This window comes from Aquarana catesbeiana, linkage group LG06 (assembly GCF_042186555.1).
Source record: "Aquarana catesbeiana isolate 2022-GZ linkage group LG06, ASM4218655v1, whole genome shotgun sequence".
NCBI classification, from domain to species: Eukaryota; Metazoa; Chordata; class Amphibia; order Anura; family Ranidae; genus Aquarana; species Aquarana catesbeiana.
This window is the reverse complement of record NC_133329.1, coordinates 262,439,535-262,464,966: the sequence shown is the minus strand read 5'-3', so window position 1 is coordinate 262,464,966 and position 25,432 is coordinate 262,439,535. Positions and strand designations below refer to the sequence as shown.

The window sequence follows — 25,432 nt, the reverse complement described above, 5'->3', positions numbered from 1 at the left end:
TAGGGCAATTTGCTGGCAATTTTATAAATAAACAGGATTTGTTTATTCCTAAAAATAAAATGAAAAAAGACTTTCAAAATGTTCAGCTTCAAAATTTGCTGTACCCATATTTTATTTTCTAGACGGAAACATTTCTGGCCATATCACCTGGCTACAGTATGAAGAGAACCAAGGACCATATTGAAGTGACATTAGATGAAGAGTTTTTTGGGGGTGCCATGCGAAATGTAAAATTGCCAGTCACACCTAGGTAACTAAAATTGAGTGCTATAATTTATGAAGACTCTACAGAAAACTTAGAATTTGTGTAGTATATTAAAAGCAGAACTGGTCTTACCATTCCTCAGACTGCCTCTGCTTGCTTATGAATTACCGATTAAAACAAACCCAAAAACAGAAATGTAATATATTGCAGCTTACCAGTTTGTTTACATAAGTTAAAAAAAGTAGACTTACTGGCTGGATCAAAAGCAAAGCCTAAATAATAAAAACGAATGCAACCATCACATCCAAGAATTGGTAAGCTGAAATTTAATAAATTAATAAAAATCGTTTTTGAGTTTAATCCCAGGTAGCAAGAAAAACTTGCCACAAATTTGTGGCAGTGTTGAATTGTAAGTCTTGTTAACTTGCTGCACATTTTCATTGGCAAGTTGTACACTTGCAGAGCACTTAAAGCACAAGTTCTAGTTGACACTTTTCCAAATTTTAGCAAATTTGGGCGTCAAGTCTCTAGCAAGAGCAAAGTTGCAGTGGGGAGTCTACAGCAAGAGCTCTGCAAGTCTACAGCATGAAAATTCTGACACAGTGACCCCATGTGGTGGGATGACTATTGCACAACATAACTGAGTCCAGAACTTGCAGCAGACTTGCAGAATGTTTGCAAAAGAGTTGATCTCTGGAGTCATGCAATGCAGACTTGCTGCAATTGTACAACAAACCTGTAAAGCCTGGCAAGTCTAGCAATAGCTTAACAAGTCATTTTCAAACTTGCAGCTCATTTGCTTGCTATCTGGGATACCATTTTAGTGTATGTATAGCCAAAGCTATTTTTTCGTTTTGGATAGTGCAGGTAAGAGTTAACACCCAGTCAGTGTATTTTTTCCTGTCTATCATTGGGAATTTTTTCATTCACTTCCTATTCAAGAGATGCAACAGGAAGTTAAAGGAAATATACCAAAGGGTTTGAAATCCAGTTGGAAAATGAGTCCCTCAGAAGATTTCTTCTTACCCTTTGTTTGAGCGACAACTCCTACATTTTGGATTTCCCCTCAGTCTCTTTCTAGATGACAATAGCAACCAATACAAACTGAGAGGTGAATGTCCCCAGCGTGGACATAGACATCAATAAAAACCTACATACAGTCCAATGAAAGTGGCAAACAGTCATCCAAGAGTCCATAATTTCTAGTTTCTAGTTCTAGTTTCTAGTTATAAAATTAATTTATAGAAAAAGATCAAATAAAATGGATGCATTTTGGGCACCAAACATATTGCCCCTTCATCAGGGCTTAGGAATTTTGACTGTGCTTAAACAGACTCTGGTAAGCAGACTCCAAATAGATGTGCAGGAGGGGTATCACAGTCCTAACATTTTTGTGGTATTTCCCAGCAGAGAAACAGCATTTCAGCAGATCCAAACGGCAGTTTCAGACACCAATATCACTTTCAACTTCACTACAGTTGAGAGTGAGATATGAAATTTCCCTTTCCCTGTCTGGATGCAGTTAGTACTGTATATGTCTACCTCGCAGTTACTGCTTCCACCAGGAAGACTGACTTTTTTTGTCATTCCTGATTGTCTCTGTAAAAGAGAACCTGCTTTTTGTTCCACCATTTCTCAGTGGCTAAAATAAATTATAGTTCAAGCTTATGTTTTTTGGGATTGGGTTTTCCCCTTTCCTGTCAATTACTTTCTACTAGATCAGTAAGTGCCTCCTGAGCTTTTCAGCATCAAAGCTTTTGCAAGGCTTGCCATCTGGTCCTCTCTTTTTTTAAATTCTTTCTTTTTAGTGGCAATGCATACATCATTCAAGAAAAGCCAAACAGGTTGGCAACGCTTAAGGTCCTTACATCATTAAAGCGAAAGATAAAATACAGTGAGTTCAGGTAAATGATAGATGAGTGAAATCTAAAATAATGAGAAAGCATCCAAGCAAAGACCTTGGCCTAAATATCAAAAGTTTAGTAATGTTAGGCTTGGGACCCTCAGAGGAGAAGACATATGCCACTAAAACGGGAACACTAGGATCCTGTAAATTTTACAGTAACCTGGCCCTTTCTTCACACGTTCTCTAAGTTCTAGCAGGTGGATGTTCTGGCCTTGTCTAATCTAGCTGGGGGCCTAAGGCTTTTTATGCAACTCCTTGAGGTGTGGGCAGCCTCTGGTTCTGTTATTTTGCTGTTTCTTTTAACAGTTTTTGTTACTGTTGACCACCACTCTTTTGGACTGCTTTTGTGTGTCCCAATTGTATCTGAACCCTTTTTCTTTTAATGAATAAGGGAAAAAAGTTTTTTTTTTGTACTTAAAACTCTAGTACGCAAAATCAATTTTTCAGCGTTAATTGAGGGACACAGGCCCAATATTATGCCTCAATTGCATGATGTGTAGATTTAACCTGAGATTAGCTATACAAAAAAGGTTTAATAAGTGTAGACACATGTATGGAGAAAATGTTGCTGGAAATCTGAGAGTCATTTGCACCACATCCCTTGTATATATGTAGTAGATCAAGAGCCAAAAAAATGGGATTTTTAGGGTGCCACAACACAATGAAATAATTTTACATAAAAAATATATAAAAATGTTTTAAAGAAAAATTAAAATCGACATATTAATGTCAAAGATAACCATACAATACATGAACAGATGCAAACTGATTGGGTCTCTACATGTTTCGCCAACGGTGGCTTCTTCAGGAAAACTTAATATCAGGCACTGTACATATGGTCACTATAGATCAAAAATGAAACATAAATTTAGACAAAAGAAACAATATATTGATAAAATATTTAGCATACACATATACTTTTAATCAATTTCCTAGGTGTGCAAAGAAGCTGAGCAGCAACTTATGAGTCTCAATTTACCTGTATGTTCAATAGATATTTGATAGAAATTAAATAAATCTAGAGATCCACCATCTCCCCCATAGATGGACCAGTGACTAACTACCCTCTGTGGTTTCACCAAATTATCCAATTTGATTCATCCAAAACTATTTATGTTGGTGCTTTTTTGCAAATACAGAAACAATGTTTTTTTTTGTTTTGTTTTTGACTTTCTACTTTTAGACCACCAGTAGACAATAATATGTAAGTATCACCTACAAGGAGGCATGCCAAAGAATGACCAAAGTGTGAGCCCTTCTCTGCTAGACATGAAGCATGATTATACACTCTGCTCACTTTCAGCTCATGCAGAATCTTTCTCTAATCAAACATGATTTTCCAGGATTTAAATAACTGAGTTTGTGCTAAAACAGAAGTGTCCCTTTGTAACTCCTGTAGCGTATCCCCTGTAGGAGCTGCTGGTGAATAGGATCCCCCACCCTGCACAGCCAGGCACATCAAATTTCCACAGGCTCACTTGAGATAGGAAAACAGTCCAGCAGCTTTCTTTTTGTATTTTTTTTTTCCATAATAATTTTTATTAACATAAGCGTTTAAAGAAACATCTTGTACAATAACAAGGGTATTATATATTACTTTTTGTCACACTGTTCTGAGTTACATATATATTACATAAACACAAACATGCAAATGTCAAGTCAAGTTTTCGATTATTGTTTGATAAGTTCGTATGGTACTGAACGCAACTCCTTGTAGAGTACTCAGAGGGGTTCAGATAGCCCCATTTGAAAAGATAGGGAATGTGTTTAGAAAGCAAGATAAAGAACAGGAAAAGGAAGCAAAGACGGTACCAAAGAGTGGGACAGAGATTGGAAAGTAGGGAAAAAGGAAGAAAAGGAGTGAATGGGGGAGAAGGAGAAAAAAGTATTAGAGAAAGTAGACGTTAGGAACGTGGGAGTGTGGGGACGGGGAGAGGAATGGCGGGTTAAGAAGGTAAGAGATAGTGGGGTTGGGGGGGGGGGGGCAGCAAGGAAAAGTATGATCTACCCAGTCTCCTCTGTGTGGGACTTTCACCCCAACGTGACTTAAGCTGTATTTAACCCCTTGAGGGGCCAATCGTGGTTGTTCAAGAGATATATATACTGTAGCATTGGGAAGATTTGAAATGTTTCCAACAAGCCCATGTGATTGTAAATTTTTGGATTCGTTCTTGAGAAATATGTATCAGCTCCTCCATCTCCTCTATCTTGGAGATCCTCCGGAACCGCTCCCCAATCGTAGGGGCGGAGGTGGATCTCCAATGTGTCGGGATGCATAGCCTAGTTTTTAGACTATAGCCATACATAGCCATGTGTTTAGAAATCAAGATAAAGAACAGGAAAAGAAAGCAAAGACGGTACCAAAGAGTGGGACCGAGATTGGAAAGTAGGGAAAAAGGAAGAAAAGGAGTGAATGGGGGAGAAGGAGAAAAAGGTATCAGAGAAAGTAGACGTTAGGAACGTGGGCGTGTGGGGACGGGGAGAGGAATGGCGGGTTAAGAAGGGAAGAGATAGTGGGGTTGGGGGGGGTGAGGGGGGGAGGGGGCAGCAAGGAAAAGTACGATCTACCCAGTCTCCTCTGTGTGGGACTTTCACCCCAACGTGACTTAAGCTGTATTTAACCCCTTGAGGGGCCAATCGTTGTTCTTGAGAAATATGTATCAGTTCCTCCATCTCCTCTATCTTGGAGATCCTCCAGAACCACTCCCCAATCGTAGGGGCGGAGGTGGATCTCCAGTGTGTCGGGATGCATAGCCTAGCCGCGTTCAGCAAATGCATAGCCAATGATTTATAGTACTCATTTTTAGTTAGGTGGGTGTGGTGTAGGAGGTATTGGGCAGGAGAAAAGGCTAATGAGTATGTTGTAATATGTGAAATGAGGTCATGAACTTCCTTCCAGAATGGCTGTATGGAATCACAATCCCACCATATGTGTAGCATGGTACCTTTAGCTTTTTAGCATGTATCTGGGATGGTTGGGGAGAATTTATGTAAAAGAGACGGGGTGTTTGAATTTTATATCCATTTTCCTGAATGGCTACATTAGGGGAGCCTTGTGTATATATTCATTGATACGAGTCCAATCTTCCTCCGTAAAGGTCGTCTGGAAGGCCGCTTCCCATGCTGTGTGTGCTGAGTCAGGGACGTAAGTGTTATCGTCTATGAGTGCATTATACATGTATGAGATTAGGTGTCTCTATGGGGAGGTACGGGTACATAGTTCCTCAAAGGGAGTTAGTTGTCTAGTCCAAGTCAATGTCGTGCCCTGAGTTGAAAGGAAATGTCGAATCTGTCTATATGTCCAAAAGGGGAAGGATTTGAACAGGGACAAGTCTACTAGGTTCTCGTATGATCTAGGGGTTTTGCCATCATAGAACTGATAAGCTGACATTTTGTCATGTGGCCATGTTTGGTTAAGGAAAGATGGTGAGAGCCCTGGTGTAAAACCAGGGTTCCCCTCAAAGGGGTTAACGGCCCAGTATGGAGGATATTGACGAGGTTTTGATTGCTCGTCTAAAAGAACTCAGCGACGCTGAGATGAAAGGATGTGCTATTGTCTCCTGTGGTACCTGTCCTGGCAGGATCCAGGGGAGAGACTCCAGTGGGAGTTGAGATAATGATTTCTCTAAGGTGACCCAAATCTTATCCGGCTCGTGGATATTCCAGTCCACAAGCTGGGTAAGATGACTCGCTAGGAAGTATTTGTGGAGGTCTGGAAGCCCGATGCCTCCTTTAAGCTTTGGCCTCGTGAGCCGGGTGAATTTAATGCGCGGAGGGGAGCCTTTCCACAGAAACAGAGTGCACATCTTCCTGTACGCAACAAAAAAAAAGGCTGGAAGATTAATAGGTAGACATTGGATAAAATAAAGGAATCACGGTAGGGTTATCATTTTTAGAAGGGCGGAGCGGCCAAACCAAGAGATATTCAAATTTCCCCAATCTTTTAAGTCGAGTTGAGCTTTCTTTAGGACCCTAAGGAAATTAACCCTATATAGGTCTTCCAGTTTAGTAGTGATTTGAACACCTAAATAGGTTATTGCCCGTTGGCTCCACTGGAAAGGGAAGGAAGATTGGCAGCGTTCGAGCTCCTGTGTTGTGAGGGTGACGTTTAGGGCTTGGGATTTTGCGTAGTTAATCTTAAGATGTGATAAAGTCCCAAAGTGTTCAATATCTTTGAGCAAATTAGGTATAGAGGTGGTTGGGGAGGTCAAGGAAAGCAAAATGTCATCCGCAAAAGCAGAAATCTTGTATTCTTTTCCTTGAATTGTAAGACCTGTAATGTCGGAATTGTCCCTTAATCTGTTAAGGAGGGGTTCTAAAGAGAGTACAAATATTAAAGGTGAAAGGGGGCAGCCTTGACGCGTACCGTTACTTATAGGGAAGGCGTTCGACAGGTGGCCATTTACTCTTACAGCTGCACTCGGGTTGGAATACAGCGCTAAAATGTGGGACAGCATACGCAGGTAGAGGCCAATCTTCTTCAGGACCTCACCCATATAGTCCCAGGCCACTCTGTCGAACGCCTTCTCAGCATCCAATGACAGAAAAAAACCTTGCGTTTTTGTGGTCGTGAGCCAATGATGTAGATTTAATGCTCTCATGGTGTTGTCCCTGGCCTCACGACCAGGGACAAACCCAACCTGATCTAACAAGATTAGTCTTGGCAGGAGAGTGGACATTCTGTTAGCTAAAATTTTGGCGTAGATCTTGATGTCTACATTTAGTATTGAAATTGGTCTGTAATTTTGTACTTGTGTGGTATCCTTTCCCTCCTTAGGGATTACTGTGACGTGTGCCTCCAACATACGCCCCATGTTCGTTGTAGGGTCAGCTAACGAGTTAAAGGTAGTTAACATTTTTGGAACTAAGGTCTGGGAGAAACACTTGTAATATTGCAGAGTGAACCCGTCTGGGCCTGGGCTTTTACCCGTTTTCATCTGTCCCATGGCAGCTTGCAATTCAACTGTGGAAAGGGGCTGTTCTAGTTCTTCTGCCTGTGTCTGTGAGAGTGGTTGTGGGCCATGTTGGGTCAGGAAGCTTTGTATAGCTTCCGTTCTGCATAACACTTGGTCCGGATTCAGATTGGGGGAGTCTAGGTTGTATAGGTTTTTGTAGTATTGTTCAAAAGCGTGGGCTATGTCTTCATTTCTAGATAGCAAAGTGCCCTGTTGGGTCCGTATGTGGTGAATTGTGTTAGATGGTCTAGAGGCTCGTACCGCTCTGGCTAGTAATTTAACACACTTGTTACCATGTTCGTAAAAGACTCGTTGATGGAGAACGTACCGGCATCTAGTACGTTTACCTAGCTCTTCCAAGAGCGTTGAGTGTAAATGCGTCAGCTCCTGCAGTGTCTGCTGTGACTGGGATTTTTTGTGTGTGGCCTCCAATCGCCTAATGTTAGCGATCAGGTTGTCTATGGTGATCTGATGATTCCTTTTTACTTTCGCTGCATGGGCCATCAATTCCCCTCTGATCACACATTTGTAAGCTTCCCACAGAGTAGTAGGAGATATGTCTGGGGTAGAGTTTTCCTTGAAGTATGTGTTAATACTTGTTGCCAGGTGTGTGGTGAACTCCGCATCTTTTAACAGGGAGGAGTTAAGTCTCCAAGTTTTTGTTTTCGGGGTCAAATCTGGGAAAGTTAGTGTAACTGAGTTTGGGTGATGGTCAGAAAGGTACTTGGGGTCAATCGTGGCATGTGTAAGATAGGTTAAGTCAGGCTGGGAGAGGAACAGATAGTCTAGTCGTGAATATTTTTGAAAGGGGGTGGAATAAAAGGTGTAATCCTTCACAGAAGGGAACAATGTGCGCCATGTATCGTGCAGCGCCAGACCTTGGAGCTGTAATTTAATTTGTCTTAGGGCCCTGAAAGGCAGCACTGAGGTGCCTGAGGAGGTATCCAGGTCTGGGTTGAGGGGTACATTGAAATCACCTCCCAAAAGCAGTACCCCTTCTTTAAAGGAGAGCAAGAGATCACTCACTTTCCTGAAAAATTATACCTGGTGTTCATTTGGGGCATATATGTTTGCCAGTGTAATCGGCCTAGAAGCATAGGTACCTTTAATGAACACAAATCTCCCCTCAGGTCCAACAAGGAGTCTGAAAACTTAAATGGGGCATGTTTAGAGACGAGTATGGAAACCCCTTTGGTCTTTGCTGTAGGATTTGTAGAGTGGAAGACAGTCTGGTATATATGGTTGGTCATTTTTGGGATGGCGTTAGATCGAAAGTGAGTCTCCTGAAGGAGGATAAATTGAGCTTTTTGTTTGGTGAGGGAGGACAAGACCTGCGAACGCTTTTCAGGCACATTGAGGCCTTTCGTGTTAAGAGAGACACATTTCAGCGATAGAGGAGCGTGGGAGGGCATTTTTTCTGCGTAAAAAATAGATGGGTTCCTATACAAAGTTAGAGGCCTGGGTTTTTATTTATCCCCTCTGACAATTGTCAGTCCACGTCGGGGCGCTCTAGTCAGCAGCTATGGAGGGTGCTGGGGTAGATTTTATGGAGTGTCTAGGAAGTAAAGGGGAAGAATCCCGCAAAGGGTAAGATAGGTTAGAAAAAGAGGGGATCAGAGAGAGCGAGGAAGGTATTGGGTAGGGAGAAGTACCAGAGGTGGAAGTGGAAATGCCAATCCACCTATTAGAGAGGGAGCTGGTTGGTCAGCAGACTAGATCCTAGTACTACTGCTGGGGGTTGGTGAGAGTGTCTGGAATCCTACTCCATGGCCACAGGGAGGATTGAGAGTAGGTAGTGGTGTAAGGGGGTACAGTGCAAGAATGAAAATGGGAAACTTGATTCGTGTCATCATCCAACTCAACATAGACATCCTGATTACCCGCCACTGAGGATCAAGTATGTGAATTAACATCCAGAGACTAATACAGATTCAAAACGTGTGATAAACAGAAACATAAGCATAAACCTAGACATTGTGACCCATGACTCCATGTACTTGCCTCCCCATCTTGTTAATATGGGGGGCTCACATCAATTGGCATACACAATCTAAATCTTCCGCCCGTAAGTGTATAGGGGCAGATATCTGTAACTCTTCATCTCAAAATTAGATAATGAGAGGTACTGAGAATGGGAGGAGAGTTCTCCCTCCTCCTACATTTTAAGAGAATTACCCACATATTGATTTTAAAACGAGCCTCTTTGTTGGTAAATCTTGTAAACCTTTGTAATACTATAGTCCTTTGAGCCCCCGAGGCATTTTGCGCGGCATCCCATACACGGCTGGGAGGATAGTAAATAGCGGGAGTTGCAGGTTGTCCCATGGCGTGATAATCCAAATCTTGGCGGGAGGAATGAGCTCCAGGAGAGGAGGGTCCCGATCTCCTGCGTCTGGAGCGGTGTCTCTGCGCTTTGGGAGAGGGATTGTGTGTCACTGGTCTCCATGGCTCAGACGGGAAGTGGAACGCACACCAGTCTGGAAGCTCCGTCAGCAGTAAGTCGAGCTGCTCACAGAAGGCTGGAAGATCGTCTGGCGATCTTAAAAGGGCAGAGCGGCCTCTAGCGGTGGCGGACAGGCAAAAAGGAAACTTCCAGCGGTATTGTATATTCTGCGCTCTAAGTTGGTCCAGCAGGGGGCGCAAGGCTCGCCTGTTCTGTAATGTAGTTGGAGAAAGGTCCTGAAAAAGTTTGATCTCAGTGCCATTGTGATGTATTTGGCTTCTTTCCCTAGCTTTTCTCAGGATTTCTTCTTTAAGCGGAAAGTTCACAACACAACATATAACATCCCTCGGGGGTTCATTATCTCGAGGGGGCGGCCTGAGGGCTCGATGTAATCTCTTCATCTCGATCGGGGAGTCTGGTGGGCGATCTAAAAGATCATTAAAGATGGCGCAAACAACCTGGGGCAGGGAACCTGCCTCTAAGCTCTCCGGTACTCCCCTGACTCGGATATTATGCCTCTGTCCTCGGTTATCGAGGTCTTCAACTTGGCGGTGTAAATCATATAAATAAGAAAGTTGGGCATCATACGTGTGCTGCACTTGCCTGATGGCAGCTGTATGGAGCTGCGTAGTTTGCTCCACGTCTGTTATACGAGCTGCCACTGCCTGAATGTCCATCTTGAGGTCTAAGATTGCCGCTTTTAAGGTGCCCGTAATGTTATTGGTAATGTCTGAAGCAACATGTTGTAAGTCCGACAGGTTAACCGCTTGGCTGAAGCGATGGGTCCGGGTATCCCCGTCTTCTAGCTGGGAGTCTGAGTCATGACTGGGGGAGATAGGGCCTGAGGCCTGTGGTGTCTGCGAGGCCTCATGGTCGCCAGAGCGGAGTGTGCGAAATATCTCCGGGATGTTGCGACTGAGCTGTGTGGTCGGCTCCTTCGGTGTCCGGGAGGCCGAGACACTCCTGTTGGATTTCCCCATCATGGATTAAAGCGTTAATTCCCCGTATTAGGCTGAAATGAATCCTCGGTTGGCCGGAGCTCTGTATTCAAGTGACCATTTCGGACTCCAGCCAGGCCACGCCCCCCTTCTTTTTGTATTTTATTAGAGGTTAATAAACTTGGATGGGGTGGGATGTTAATGGAATGCCCACTTGACTGAAACAAAGTTCTTCAGGTACACTACAACTATATGCACTGTCTATATACACTCCTCTTCCTCCAGCACTTCACTTGCTTGCAGAACTTCAACACAGATCCAGCTGGCACAGTTAGGTAATCTGACAAAAGTGAACAGTCAGAAGCAGCAAAGGCCCTTTACAGGCAGGGATCACGGGCCCCTTTGGTTGTGTAGCAAAAGTCAGTGTCCAGCTTCCATCCCTGTGGCTACTGATCCCAGCACTGCCTCTTCAAGCACTGCCAGCCCGCCTGGCTGCAGCTGCCTCTCTCACTAGCCCACCTAGCTACTTCCCACAGTCCTGCCAGACTGCTCACTCACCAGCCCTCTTGGCTGACTTCCCCCTGGAGATCTCCTGGATGCGCTGACTCTCTCCCGCTGTCCTCACACCTACTCCTGTGCATCCAGGACAGGACCCCTCTGTGTGTTGTAGAGGATCCCTCCAGCGTCCTGCCCCAGGCCCAAGGCCCCCCCAGACTAGGGGGCACCCTCAAGGGCCTCCGACAGCCTCCTCAGCACTCCATCTCAAGCTTCCACCCGACACCACACTGCCCCTGCTGGGCTGATTTTGGGTATTTAAGAGGTGCCCTCACCCTGCCAGCTCATTTCAAAGGGGATTGACTGGGGCCCTCATCAATACTCTAGGCAGCTCCACCTAACCTCCCTCCCATTCTTCTGGAAACTTCTCCAAGGTTCCTGCAAGTAGGGGGGAGTACCAGAGATGCTGCCTAATGAGTCATCCAGCCTTTCTAAAGTCACTCACCCTGACCCAGATTCATACACAGGCTTGGCTGCCAGCCAAGCCAAACAATTTACCTACACTGCAAAAAACGATGTACACTTCTAGCACTCTACACTAGAGGGTGCTACACTCCATTCAAGGAGATGTCAAAAGCCCATACTATTTGTTATTATCACCTAAAACAATATCTATAGGGATTATTGAATTGGCTAAGTAATGCCAGTGACTATTGTTGGGTCATGATGGCAGGAGGAGATCTTGAAGGGGTATCTACATGCTTTTGTGAAATTCAGGCACTGCTTTGGACTCCTACATTCTGTCACATGGATATAATTTTATAGCAGGTATTATCAGAGAAGGGGTTCAGGAGTTCACTACAAACAGGGTACAGGGTTTAGCACTGTGTGAAGCACAGTGTGCAGGGTTCAGAATTGCATTACGCAAAGGGTGCATGATTCACGAGTGCATTACACACAGGGTGCAGAGTTCAGGAGTGAGCTACGCATGAAGTGAAGGGTTCAGGAGTGAGCTACGCACAGGGTGCAGGGTTCAGGAGTGTACTACACACAAAGTACAGGGTTCAGGACTGTGTGAAGCACAGTGTGCAGGGTTCAGAAGTGCATTACGCAAAGGGTGCATGATTCATGAGTATATTACACACAGGGTGCAGTGTTCAGGAGTGAGCTATGCATGATGTGCAGGGTTTAGGAGTGCACTACGCACAGGGTGCAGGGTTCAGGAGTGTGTTACATACAGAGTGCAAGGTTCAGGAGTGCACTACGCATGAAATGCAGGATTCAGGTGTGCACTAAGTACAGAGTGTATAGTCTAGGAGTGCGCAGGTTTCAGCCCTCTTCAACAGCTCCTTAGCTCTGCATACCCCATCCACATCCCATTTCTGGACCCTTTCTCAGTTCCGACTTGTGGATACACACCCTCTCATCTTCACCCACCCATCCCCCTTTAAAACTCCACCTACTTGCTAACCTTCCACCTTTAAGCAGCCAGCATGGTCCTAGTAAGGGCCTTTTCGGACACAGTGCACACCCATTTTCAGCTCTGCCTCCCCCACCAGACAAGAGGTGGGGATCAGAGTGCAGCTCACCAGGCGACACCCCCTTTCTGCCCGTGAACACACTTCACTTGGCCAACAGCCCTTTTCCCGCCTCTGAATTCAGGGGGAGGGAGGTTTCTGTGAGAGCCACCAGGAGAACTTGCACTATCACATTCAAATACACAAGCCAGGCTTCTGTGTTTATAGGTTAAAGTGAAGAGCGCTGAGCACAGGGCCAGCACCGGAGGTGACTGAACGGAGTTCCACCACGTTCCAGCTCAAAAAAAGCTATGGGTGCTACATTTTTTATGTCAGGTTTCACCAGCAGCTGGTGGTGCAGGCAAATTGTGGAATTTCTACACTTGGAAAAAGGTTTCGGGACATTGAAAAATATTGAAACTTAAGATGTACTTAAAGGTTTTTACAGCAGCCTGCTCTTATTTCCTGTAATCGACTGATACTATAATTAGAACTTATAATATTAGTGTGAAACCAGCAACAAAATATAGCAAATTTCCACAAACTATTTAAAATGTTTTCTTTTCAATTCATTGATTTCTACAGGATCTAACAGAAATTTAAAGTTAAAGTAGAGGTTCAACCTACACTAAAATCACTAAATTTACAGATATCCACAATCTAAGACTAACCTATCTAGCCCTGTAAAGAAGAAATTGCGATACATACCTTTTCTAAAGCCACTCTGGTCCGGTCTCACGCTGAGCTGTCAGTGGTGGCTTTGCTGTGGAGGCGGTTGCAGAGGAGGCAGCTGACAACGGAAGCCCCATAGTAACTCTATGGGTGACATTACTACTTATTTATTTCTGAGCCGTTGTCGGCTATCTCCTCTGCAGAGCTTTTTTACAGGGCTAGATAGGTTAGTCTTAGATCGTTGATGCCAGCAGATTTAGAGATTTTAGTGTTAGGGTGGACTTACTTTACCATTTTGATCATTGTAAACATTAAAAGGTTCTGTCTCAGAGCAGACACCACCAATGTCTATTTCTACTTCTGGTAGCCTAAAAACTTTCTTTTGTGGGCCTCTCTGGAGCTAATTTATTTGTGTTACCAGGGAACCAATTGTGTCCCCTTAGCAATCTGGAGTAACTTGCATCAAGACACTTTTGTTGGCCAAGTACATGGCAGTTGGTGGGACCTATTCTTAAAATTAGAAACAAAGTAAAGCTAATTTCAGAAAGGCACACAGAATAGGGTTCTCTGACTAATAAAGGTAATATAATGTATCATTTGGTGCCTGCTCCTAGGGTAGACCTTTTCCTCTAAGACTGGGTTCACACCTATGTGAATTGGATGCGGGTTTACCTGCATCCAATTCGCATAGCAGGAGATTGTGACCGGCTCTCTATGAAGCCGGTTCACACATCTCTGCAGCGGCTCCAGTGCGAATTGCACAGGAGCCCTGTGTGTCTTCTGGTCTGTTTCAGGTCTGACTTCAGCCCAAAATTAGGGCTGAAATCAGACCTGAAATGGTGAATGGAGACGCACTGGACTCCTGCTGTGAGCCGCTCCATTTCTCAGTGTGAACCCAGCCTAAAAGTTAAAGCAGCATGCTTAAACTTGAATTCTAGAAAGTTGCATTCGGGCATAAAGTTGAAAAAGGTGCCCAAGTGTTTGTAGGTGGTGGTTACTAAATTTTAGTTACTGTATGTATTGGCTTAAAGCTGAAGCGTGTCTCCTCAGTCGCTCTGCTTTATCTGGTGATTACACAAGTTTTGTCATGATAATCATGGGATTTTAGTTACAATATGTCATTTTCAAAGCTGGCTTGCAAGCTTTTGATGGTTTTATGCTTTATTGTTGCTTGCATATATTTGTGCTTCTCACAAAGATCATCTTATGCATGACCAAGCTTTGCTTCTATATTCACTGATACGTAATGTGCTAGCGCACTTCTGTGATTTGTATAGTTTTAAATCTTGCTTAGAAGCTGCACAGCGTGGCTGGCTAATCAGCACTGCATGAGAAAATTCTAATGATCAATATGTGACAACACAAAAGTGTTTAAATGTTCACAATGACCCCCATAGACAGAATGAGCAAACAAGTTCTCAGAAGCCAAAGAAGAAAGAAAAAGCATTAATAAGGTATGTGCAGTAGATGATTAAAATTTAAAGAAACTAAACAAAACCTATAAGAAATTTTTTAAAAAACTACATTTACCTTACAGTGCTGTGGAAAAGTATTTGCCCCTTCCTGATTTTGCCCCTTCCTGATTTGTCACACTTAAATGATTCAGATCATCAAACAAATTTTAATATTACACAAAGATAACTTGAGTGAATACAAAATGCAGTTTTTAAATGATAATTTCATTTATTAATGGAAAAAAGCTGTCCAAACCTGCCTCATTCTATGTGAAAAAATCATTGCCACCTAAACCTAATAACTGGTTGTGCCACCCTTGGTGACAACAACTGCAATCAAGCATTTGCGATAGCTGCCAATGAGTCTTTCACATTGCTGTGGATGAATTTTGGCCCAGTCTTTTTTGCAGAATTGTTTTAATTCAGCAACATTTGAGGGTTTTCGAGCATGAACGACCTGTTTACCACTACAGCTCCGGAAGGTTTTATCCACTTTCTGACCAGGCTATTTTTTGCGATACGGCACTGCGTTGCTTTAACTAACAATTGCGTGGTCAAGTGACGTTGTACCCAAATAAAATTGATGTCCTTTTTTTCCCACAAATATAGATTTTTTTTGGCAGTATTTGATCACCTCTGAGGTTTTTATTTTTTGCGCTATAAACAAAAAAAGACCGACAATTTTGAATAAAATACAATATTTTTTAAATTTCTGCTATAAAACATTCCAAATAAAGAAATTTAAAAAAATCTAATTTCATCATCAATTTAGGCCAATATGTATTGTGCTACATATTTTTGGTAAAAAAAAATCCCAATAAGCATATATTGATTGGTTTGCGCAAAAGTTATAGCGTCCAAAAACTATGGGATAGATTTAGGGGCTTTTATTTTTTTATTGTTTTTACTAGTAATTGCGGTGATCAGCAATTTTTAGGGGGACTGTGACATTGCGGCGGACAAATTGGACACTAAGTGACACTTTTTGGGGACCAGTGACACCAATACAGTGATCAGTGCTATGAAAAATGCACTGATCACTGTATAAATGACAGTGGCAGGGAAGGGGTTAACACCAGAGACAATCAAGTGGCTAAGTGTGTGCCTGGGAGGTGTTTTCTATCTGTGTGGAGGAGGGACAGACTGGAGGAAAAGAGGGATCGTCTTCTTTGCTCTCTGACAGATCAGCGGTTTGCCTTGTTTACATAAGCACACCACTGATTCGTCTCTCCACAGAACAATCAATGGGTCGCGACCCCCAGACCCACTGATTTGCACCCGCTGTGTCCAATCATGGTGGGACGGCGCTCCGGTGGCGCCCGCCCCCTACACCACATGCATGAAATCACGTACAGGTCCGTGATTTTGCGCAGCCAGGCTGCCCTGCCGCAGTGTATGTACGGTGGGCGGTCCGGAAGCGGTTAAGGTCATGCAACAGCAAATCAATCGGATTTGAGTCCGGACTTTGACTACGACTTTCCAAAACCTTCAATTATGTTTTATTGAGCCATTCAGAGGTGGACTTGCTGGTGTGTTTTTCGGATCATTGTCCTGCTTAGAGGTGGGCTCAGGCGTGTTTGGGATCCTAGTCCCAACCCACCTGCCGATCCCGCCAGAAAGCCGACACTGCACATTGCCAATGATAGAAAGTGAGACATTTCCCATCTATGCAGCTGCAGACCGGAAAATGTCTCACTGCCTGTGATTATCAATGTGCAGTGTCGGCTTCCTGGCGGGATCGGGCAGGAGGGTTGGGACTAGGGTCCCGAACACGCCTGAGCCCATCTCCAGTCACGCTGTATGCATAACCCAAGTGAGCTTGAGGTCCAAAACTGATGGCCAGACATTCTGCTTCAGGATTTTCTGGTACAGCACAGAATTAATGGTTTCATCAGCTATGGCAAGTTGTCCAGGTCCTGAAAATGCAAAGCCCCAGACCATCACACTACCACTACCATGTCTGACTGTTGGTATGATGATCTTTTTAGGAAATGCTGTGTTAGTTTTACATCAGATGTAACGTGACACAAACCTTCCAAAAAGTTCAACTTTTGTCTCATAAATCCACAGAATATTTACCCAAAAGTCTTGGGGATAATCAAGATGTTTTTTGGCAAATGTGAGACAAGCCTTTGTGTTCTTGTTGGTCAGCAGTGGCTTTTGCCTTGGAAATCCCCCATGGATGCCATTTTTGACCAGCCTCTTTCTTATTGTTGATTCATGAACACTGACCTTAACTGAAGAAAATGATGCCCGCAGTTCTTTAGATGTTGTTCTGGGTTCTTTTATGACTGTCTGGGTGAGTTGTTGTTGTGCTTTTGGAGTAATTTTGGTAGGCCAGCCACTCCTGGGAAGGTTCACCACTGTTCCAAGTTTTCTCCATTTGTAGATAATGTCTCTCACCGTGGTTTGCTGGCCCGCGTTCTGGTTTAATTTGGCCCCTCTGGTAAATTGTATATATATATCTTTCGTGGCCCCCAGGACCACAAAAGATATATATACTGTATTTATCCTTTGTGGCCCCCAGGGCCACAAAAGATATATACTGTATTTATCGGCATTGCCTTGAAGGGGACAGGGAGGGGGCGGTGGCGGGACGAGCGCAGTCAGATTACATACAGGAGAATCTCCTGTTTACTTGGTGGCGTCTGTAATAGGAAGTCCTGTCTCCTGGGCTGCCATTGGACAACTCTTCTGTCTATCATAGGAGGTGGGACTTTGTATTAAAGATGCCGCCATGTAAACAGGAGATTCTCCTGTAGGTAATATGTTGGTGCTCATCTCGCCCCCTCCGAGACTGCAGATGGGCATCGATCAGGCTGCACTGATGGCAATGGTAAGGCTGTATTCAGAGGCTGCATTCATGGTAATGGTGAGGCTGCATTCATGGTAATGGTGAGGCTGCATTCATGGTAATGGTAAGGCTGCATTCATGGCAATAGTGAGGCTGCATTCATGGCAATGGTGAGGCTGCATTCATGGCAATGGTGAGGCTGCATTCATGGCAATGGTGAGGTTGCATTCATGGCAATGGTGAAGCTGCATTCATGGGAATGGTGAGGCTGCATTCATGACACTGGTGAGGCTGCATTCATGGCAATTGTGAAGCTGCATTCATGGCAATGGTGAGGCTGCATTCATGGCAATGGTAAGGCTGCATTCATGGCAATGGTAAGGCTGCATTCTTTCCAATGGTAAGGCTGCATGCATGGCAATGGTGAGGCTGCATTCATGGCAATGGTGAGGCTGCAGATGGGCACTGATTAGGCTGCATTGATGGGTACTTATTTTGCTTCACAGTTCATTATTTAAAATTTAAGTTTATTCCTGAAACTTCCCTCTTAACCACTTAAGCCCCCGGACCATTGGGCTGTCTTTTGCGATTCGTCACTGCGTCGCTTTAACTGACAATTGCGCGGTCGTGCAATGTGGCTCCCAAACAAAATTAACATCCTTTTTTCCCCACAAATAGAGCTTTCTTTTGGTGGTGTTTTATTTTTTGCGCTATAAACAAAAACATAGCAACAATTGTGAAAAAAACGCATTATTTTTTGCTATAATAAATATCCCCAAAAAATATATAAAAAAACATTTTTTTCCCTCAGTTTAGGCCGATACGTATTCTTCTACATATTCTTGGTAAAAAAACATCTCAATAAGCGTTTATTGATTGGTTTGCGCAAAAGTTATAGCGTCTACAAAATAGGGGATAGTTTTATGGCATTTTGTCATGTACTTTACAGCGGAGACCAAAATGCTGAGGGTGGCCTCTTGCACGGTTCCGGTCCCAACACCCCTGGTAGTGAGGACAGGGAGTGCTGGGGCAACGAAAGGGTGCAGGTGCCTGCAGGCTGAAGGCTGGAGCTTGGAGATACAGGATCCTCTTGGAGGAAGGCGTGAAGATCACCAGAACTGTTCAGCAGAAGCCAGGCAGGTAAGTATGGATTCAGGAACAACTGCAATGCCAGAAACAGGCAAAGGTTGGCAACTGGCTGTCAACAAGGTACATAAACGGAAGGCAAGTTCATAGTCAAGGACAGGCAGAGGTTAGCAACGGGCTGGCAGTGAGGTACAGAATCAGGAAGCAAAGCCGTAGTAGTGAATCCAAGCCAAGGTCTGTATAATCAGTAAAGGTAGATAACAGGCAGGGGTGATCCAGGAGAATGGTCAAGGAAGCTGGGTTTGTCAGTAGCAAGGTAACAGGTCAAATAGCAATCAGGAACTCAGGAACAAGCTGAAGATGATCCAGCACTAATATCAGGCAGAGACTCTGTTTATATAGGGCGCCATGCGCCAGGATTGGTGGACGTGAATGTGCGTGCGCGAGTGCGCACACACATTCGCATGGGTGTGCGAGTGCGCACACACGTTTGCATGGGTGTGGGAGTGCGCGTACATGGTCGTATGGGTGTGCGAGTGCGCACGTTAGTTCCGGAACTCGTTTGCCTCTGTCGGGGACACTGCGCATGGCCATTGGCATTAGCGGAATGGGAATTAGCCACTGCTGCATGGAGACGGCATTAGCACTGTGAGTTCTCTGACACATTTTTATTAATAATTTTTTTTTTACTAGTAATGGCGACAATCAGCGATTTTTATCGTGACTACGACATTATGGTGGACAGATCGGATACTTTTGGCACTATTTTAGGACCATTCACATTTATACAGCGATCAGTGCGATTAAAAATGCATTGATTAGTGTGTAAATGTGACTGGCAGTGAAGAAGTTAACCATTAGGTGGCAGTGTAGGGGTTAAGTGTGTCCTAGGGAGTGATTCTAACTGTGGGGGGGAGGGGCTATGTGTGACACGACACTGATCACTGCTCCCGATTACAGTGTCCTGTCACTAGGCAGAATGGGGAAATCCACGGGACCCGCAATCACACTCACGGAGGTTGCGGCGAGCACGCGCCCCGCAAACCGCTTCTTAAAGGGCAACGTACAGGTACGTTAATCTGCCTGTATGCGCCCTTCTGCCGACGTACATCAGTGTGAGCCGGTCGGCAAGCGGTTAAAGTGAAGGTTCGTGTTATACGCACCTATACCATATAAATATGGTATATCCAAATAACACGCCCAAGCTCATCCTTAGTCCTGAGCAGCGCTCTGGGATTCGTTAGCGCCACTAAAGATATATATATCCAAATAACACGCCCAAGCTCATCTGTTCACCACACACAACCACAAAGGCAAGTGAATTCTTGTTGGGCAGTGTATTAGTGCTCGGACGAACACACTTAGACCGAATATTAATGGTTCAAAGAATGTCAGGCAAAATGGTCGGCCCTCACGCATGTTCACTTCATCAAATCTGATGTAAATAGATATATAGAGGTTAAGTACAGCGCTGCGCTAGAAATGACAAACAGCAGCCAACACACCCCTAGACTCAGGATCAAACTAACAGTAAAAAAATTCAAAAGTGTGGCGCTATGAGCTACGTGAGAAAGTGGTAAATAAATGATTCAAATAAATCTTAAATATTCAGTGACTTCAAAGCAAATATGTCGGTATGAACCAAAAAAAAGGTGCTACGTGAATAAATGTAATAGTGAATAAAATGGTAACACTTCAAATACATGTATTAGACCAAGTATGAAAAAAACACAAAATAATATTGAATGCAAAGTCCAAATAGGTGAACAAACAAAAGCAAAGAGTCTGTGATATCAGTGAAAAAATGATGATGGACAGGTATCTCCTGAGCATGCAGGGGGATTGTTCCGAACCGGCAACCTGGTAGATAAATGGACCGTAGGGAGACCAGAAGTGCACAGAAGATTGAGATCGGTGCCAGGACCATCACCAGAAACCAAGGAGGCTTACCAGAAGTTGTGGCCTGAAATGGCGTATGCCATACAGGTCAAAAAGACTTGATGACCACCAGGTCTAGGTATAATATCTGGTCGGATGTCATCACACAGATGGGGAAAGAAATCAGCACGGCTTCCTCATCAATGGGTACACCATGAGCCAAGCGAATAATTTGTATTACATGTGAGGGATAAAAACACTCACATAGCGTGATAACGTTTGAACTTGGATTTATTTAAAATAAAGAAAAAATAAACTCACATTTCCAGAAGATAGAAATAGCATGTAATCTTGTAGCGGTAGTCATGAGGGGTCCACCCAACATGTTTCAACTAAAAAGTCATCATCTGGGGTGTGGACCCCCTCATCCCACCGCTCTATATATAAATAAATAATGACCCCCACTGGAAGTGTCCGAAACTGGAAGTGCTTCTGATGACCTCTATTTCCGGTTCAGGGGGTGCTAATATGCTAGTGGTTCCCAAGAATCTAAAAAGAAACTATATGTATGGGAATCTGTAATATGTTCATTTGTTAAAAATCCCGATTTACATTGAAAGGTGTAAAAGCAGCTTTACATAGGTCCGGTTATTAAATCCGGAACCAAGCCTCGCTGTCACTTCCCCATATCTGATAGGTGGGAGCGCAGCAACAGCGCCGCGCTCCACACACTGTGCCAAGCCTCGTTATCATGTCGCGCGATGAAGTCATGCGTAGATCGAGATAACGGCAGCAATGCGCTCCACGCTTAGTCAAGCCTCATTTTCAAAACGCCTGCAACCACATCACATCTGGTCACAACGCCACAGGAAATGGAGCCCGGCCTAAATGAAAGGCCGGAAGGACCGCCAGAGTGTCAACAAAGGCGGACATGTGCAGGGAAACATAATAGTAAGATATATGGGGGCTGAATATGTGAAAATTACTTAAAAAATATATATAAAATACATAAAAATTATATATAAATGAATTACACTAAGAATAAAAATATCAAAATCAGTAAATGTAGAAACATATTAAAAATATGTAAAAAACGAGAGCGTACTTAGCCACGTGTAAGTATAGAAACTCAAGCATAGAACCTACCGGACACTGCCAATAGGGGGCATCAGTACAATCCGTAACACAGCTTAGAACCTCAAAACACATATAAAGTACATAAAAACGATCAGAGGAACATAAATATGGTATATTGAACATTACATGATTATGTAAATGAATGTTGATGACTGAACTAAAAAAGTGAAAAAAAGGAAAAAAATGAAAAAAATGCCCATATTGGATACAGGAAGGAGAGAGATCAGAAATATATTTATGCCTGATTGATAAAAGAGTTGATGTCCCATTCAACGTTGATACCTTGCGGAAAATGGGACCCCAACTCATATATCCAATATGTCTCTAACCGGGAAACACCCCTAAGCGTCGACCCCCCCCCCCGCCAGGGAGCCGTATATTTGTCTATGATAAGAAACTGAGTGCCCGCAGGGTTTCTATCATGACATTCCCTGTAATGCCTAGGGACAGTATGTTTAGTGCTGCCTGCTTTAATTAGATTAATATGTTCCGAGGCACGTACAGTAAAAGATCTAATAGTACGGCCCACATATTGTTTCCCACAAGGGCAAGTTATCAGGTATACGATCCCAGTAGTTGCACACGTGCTAAATTGTTTAATTGCATACGTGCGACCAGTTACAGTAGAGGAGAAGTCGTAACTTGTCCTTCTGCCACAGGTGTTATGCTGGCAAACCAAACATTTTTTACAAGGATGAAAGCCTGTCCAATTATGAAAAAAAGATGTTTTTTTTTGGAGGATCTATGACGTTAGGAGCCAACTTGCTCCTAAGGGATGGAACACCCCTAAAGACCACCTTAGGGGTCTCAGGTAGCAGTGGTCCTAATATTTTATCTGTTTTAAGGACGTCCCAATGGTGTTCGAAAATCCCTTTAATATGCTTATGTTGCATAGAAAAGGACGTCAAAAATGACCATTTGAATTCGTCATTGGGTTGTTTGGGTCTATCCTGCAATAATGTCTGGCGATCAACCTTGCAGGCATTTTCGATCTCTTTGTCTAGATCGGGCAGGTTATAGCCCTTTTCCACAAACCGATCCCTCAGCGTCCTGGCCTGAACCATAAAGGTGTCACGGTCGGTGCAATTCCTGCGTAACCTTTTGGTGTGGGCCCGGTACATAGACGACATCCTTCTCTTGTGGATGGGTAGCCATGATGATCTGGTCGACTTCATGGCTTCTCTGAATACAAATGATAGGGGGATCTCCCTGACTTTTGAGGCCAGTACCACCTCTGTCCATTTTCTAGATTTGGTCATTGATAGAAAGGAAGGTGGTTTTACATTTAGTACTTATTTTAAATCCACCGACAGAAATGGCTATATACCAACTGATAGCTGTCACCACAGTTCCTGGATAAGATCAGTCCCTCGGAGTCAATTCTTGCGGTTACGCAGGAATTGCACTGACCGTGACACCTTTATGGTTCAGGCCAGGACGCCGAGGGATCGGTTTGTGGAAAAGGGCTATAACCTGCCCGATCTAGACAAAGAGATCGAGAATGCCTGCAAGGTTGATCGCCAGACATTATTGCAGGATAGACCCAAACAGAAGATAGAAATAGCATGTAATCTTGTAGCGGTAGTCATGAGGGGTCCACCCAACATGTTTCAACTAAAAAGTCATCATCTGGGGTGTGGACCCCCTCATCCCACCGCTCTATATATAAATAAATAATGACCCCCACTGGAAGTGTCCGAAACTGGAAGTGCTTCTGATGACCTCTATTTCCGGTTCAGGGGGTGCTAATATGCTAGTGGTTCCCAAGAATCTAAAAAGAAACTATATGTATGGGAATCTGTAATATGTTCATTTGTTAAAAATCCCGATTTACATTGAAAGGTGTAAAAGCAGCTTTACATAGGTCCGGTTATTAAATCCGGAACCAAGCCTCGCTGTCACTTCCCCATATCTGATAGGTGGGAGCGCAGCAACAGCGCCGCGCTCCACACACTGTGCCAAGCCTCGTTATCATGTCGCGCGATGAAGTCATGCGTAGATCGAGATAACGGCAGCAATGCGCTCCACGCTTAGTCAAGCCTCATTTTCAAAACGCCTGCAACCACATCACATCTGGTCACAACGCCACAGGAAATGGAGCCCGGCCTAAATGAAAGGCCGGAAGGACCGCCAGAGTGTCAACAAAGGCGGACATGTGCAGGGAAACATAATAGTAAGATATATGGGGGCTGAATATGTGAAAATTACTTAAAAAATATATATAAAATACATAAAAATTATATATAAATGAATTACACTAAGAATAAAAATATCAAAATCAGTAAATGTAGAAACATATTAAAAATATGTAAAAAACGAGAGCGTACTTAGCCACGTGTAAGTATAGAAACTCAAGCATAGAACCTACCGGACACTGCCAATAGGGGGCATCAGTACAATCCGTAACACAGCTTAGAACCTCAAAACACATATAAAGTACATAAAAACGATCAGAGGAACATAAATATGGTATATTGAACATTGCATGATTATGTAAATGAATGTTGATGACTGAACTAAAAAAGTGAAAAAAAGGAAAAAAATGAAAAAAATGCCCATATTGGATACAGGAAGGAGAGAGATCAGAAATATATTTATGCCTGATTGATAAAAGAGTTGATGTCCCATTCAACGTTGATACCTTGCGGAAAATGGGACCCCAACTCATATATCCAATATGTCTCTAACCGGGAAACACCCCTAAGCGTCGACCCCCCCCCCCCGCCAGGGAGCCGTATATTTGTCTATGATAAGAAACTGAGTGCCCGCAGGGTTTCTATCATGACATTCCCTGTAATGCCTAGGGACAGTATGTTTAGTGCTGCCTGCTTTAATTAGATTAATATGTTCCGAGACACGTACAGTAAAAGATCTAATAGTACGGCCCACATATTGTTTCCCACAAGGGCAAGTTATCAGGTATACGATCCCAGTAGTTGCACACGTGCTAAATTGTTTAATTGCATACGTGCGACCAGTTACAGTAGAGGAGAAGTCGTAACTTGTCCTTCTGCCACAGGTGTTATGCTGGCAAACCAAACATTTTTTACAAGGATGAAAGCCTGTCCAATTATGAAAAAAAGATGTTTTTTTTGGAGGATCTATGACGTTAGGAGCCAACTTGCTCCTAAGGGATGGAACACCCCTAAAGACCACCTTAGGGGTCTCAGGTAGCAGTGGTCCTAATATTTTATCTGTTTTAAGGACGTCCCAATGGTGTTCGAAAATCCCTTTAATATGCTTATGTTGCATAGAAAAGGACGTCAAAAATGACCATTTGAATTCGTCATTGGGTTGTTTGGGTCTATCCTGCAATAATGTCTGGCGATCAACCTTGCAGGCATTTTCGATCTCTTTGTCTAGATCGGGCAGGTTATAGCCCTTTTCCACAAACCGATCCCTCAGCGTCCTGGCCTGAACCATAAAGGTGTCACGGTCGGTGCAATTCCTGCGTAACCTTTTGGTGTGGGCCCGGTACATAGACGACATCCTCCTCTTGTGGACGGGTAGCCATGATGATCTGGTCGACTTCATGGCTTCTCTGAATACAAATGATAGGGGGATCTCCCTGACTTTTGAGGCCAGTACCACCTCTGTCCATTTTCTAGATTTGGTCATTGATAGAAAGGAAGGTGGTTTTACATTTAGTACTTATTTTAAATCCACCGACAGAAATGGCTATATACCAACTGATAGCTGTCACCACAGTTCCTGGATAAGATCAGTCCCTCGGAGTCAATTCTTGCGGTTACGCAGGAATTGCACTGACCGTGACACCTTTATGGTTCAGGCCAGGACGCCGAGGGATCGGTTTGTGGAAAAGGGCTATAACCTGCCCGATCTAGACAAAGAGATCGAGAATGCCTGCAAGGTTGATCGCCAGACATTATTGCAGGATAGACCCAAACAACCCAATGACGAATTCAAATGGTCATTTTTGACGTCCTTTTCT

At 43.7% G+C, this 25,432-nt stretch overlaps 1 protein-coding gene across 6 annotated transcripts in view; it reads left to right on the top strand.

Moving 5' to 3' along the window:
• The window catches only part of FLACC1 (flagellum associated containing coiled-coil domains 1), a 119,776-nt gene that overhangs the window by 18,325 nt on the left and 76,019 nt on the right, over window positions 1-25,432 (top strand). For 4 of the 6 annotated variants that reach the window (XM_073633264.1, XM_073633263.1, XM_073633268.1 and 1 more), the window contains 3 exons: window positions 123-250; window positions 3,295-3,315; window positions 14,529-14,585. In XM_073633264.1, coding sequence (XP_073489365.1) covers window positions 123-250; window positions 3,295-3,315; window positions 14,529-14,585 — 206 coding nt within the window. The remainder of the gene's footprint in view (window positions 1-122; window positions 251-3,294; window positions 3,316-14,528; window positions 14,586-25,432) is intronic. The other 2 variants (XM_073633265.1, XM_073633267.1) reach the window with 2 other exon arrangements.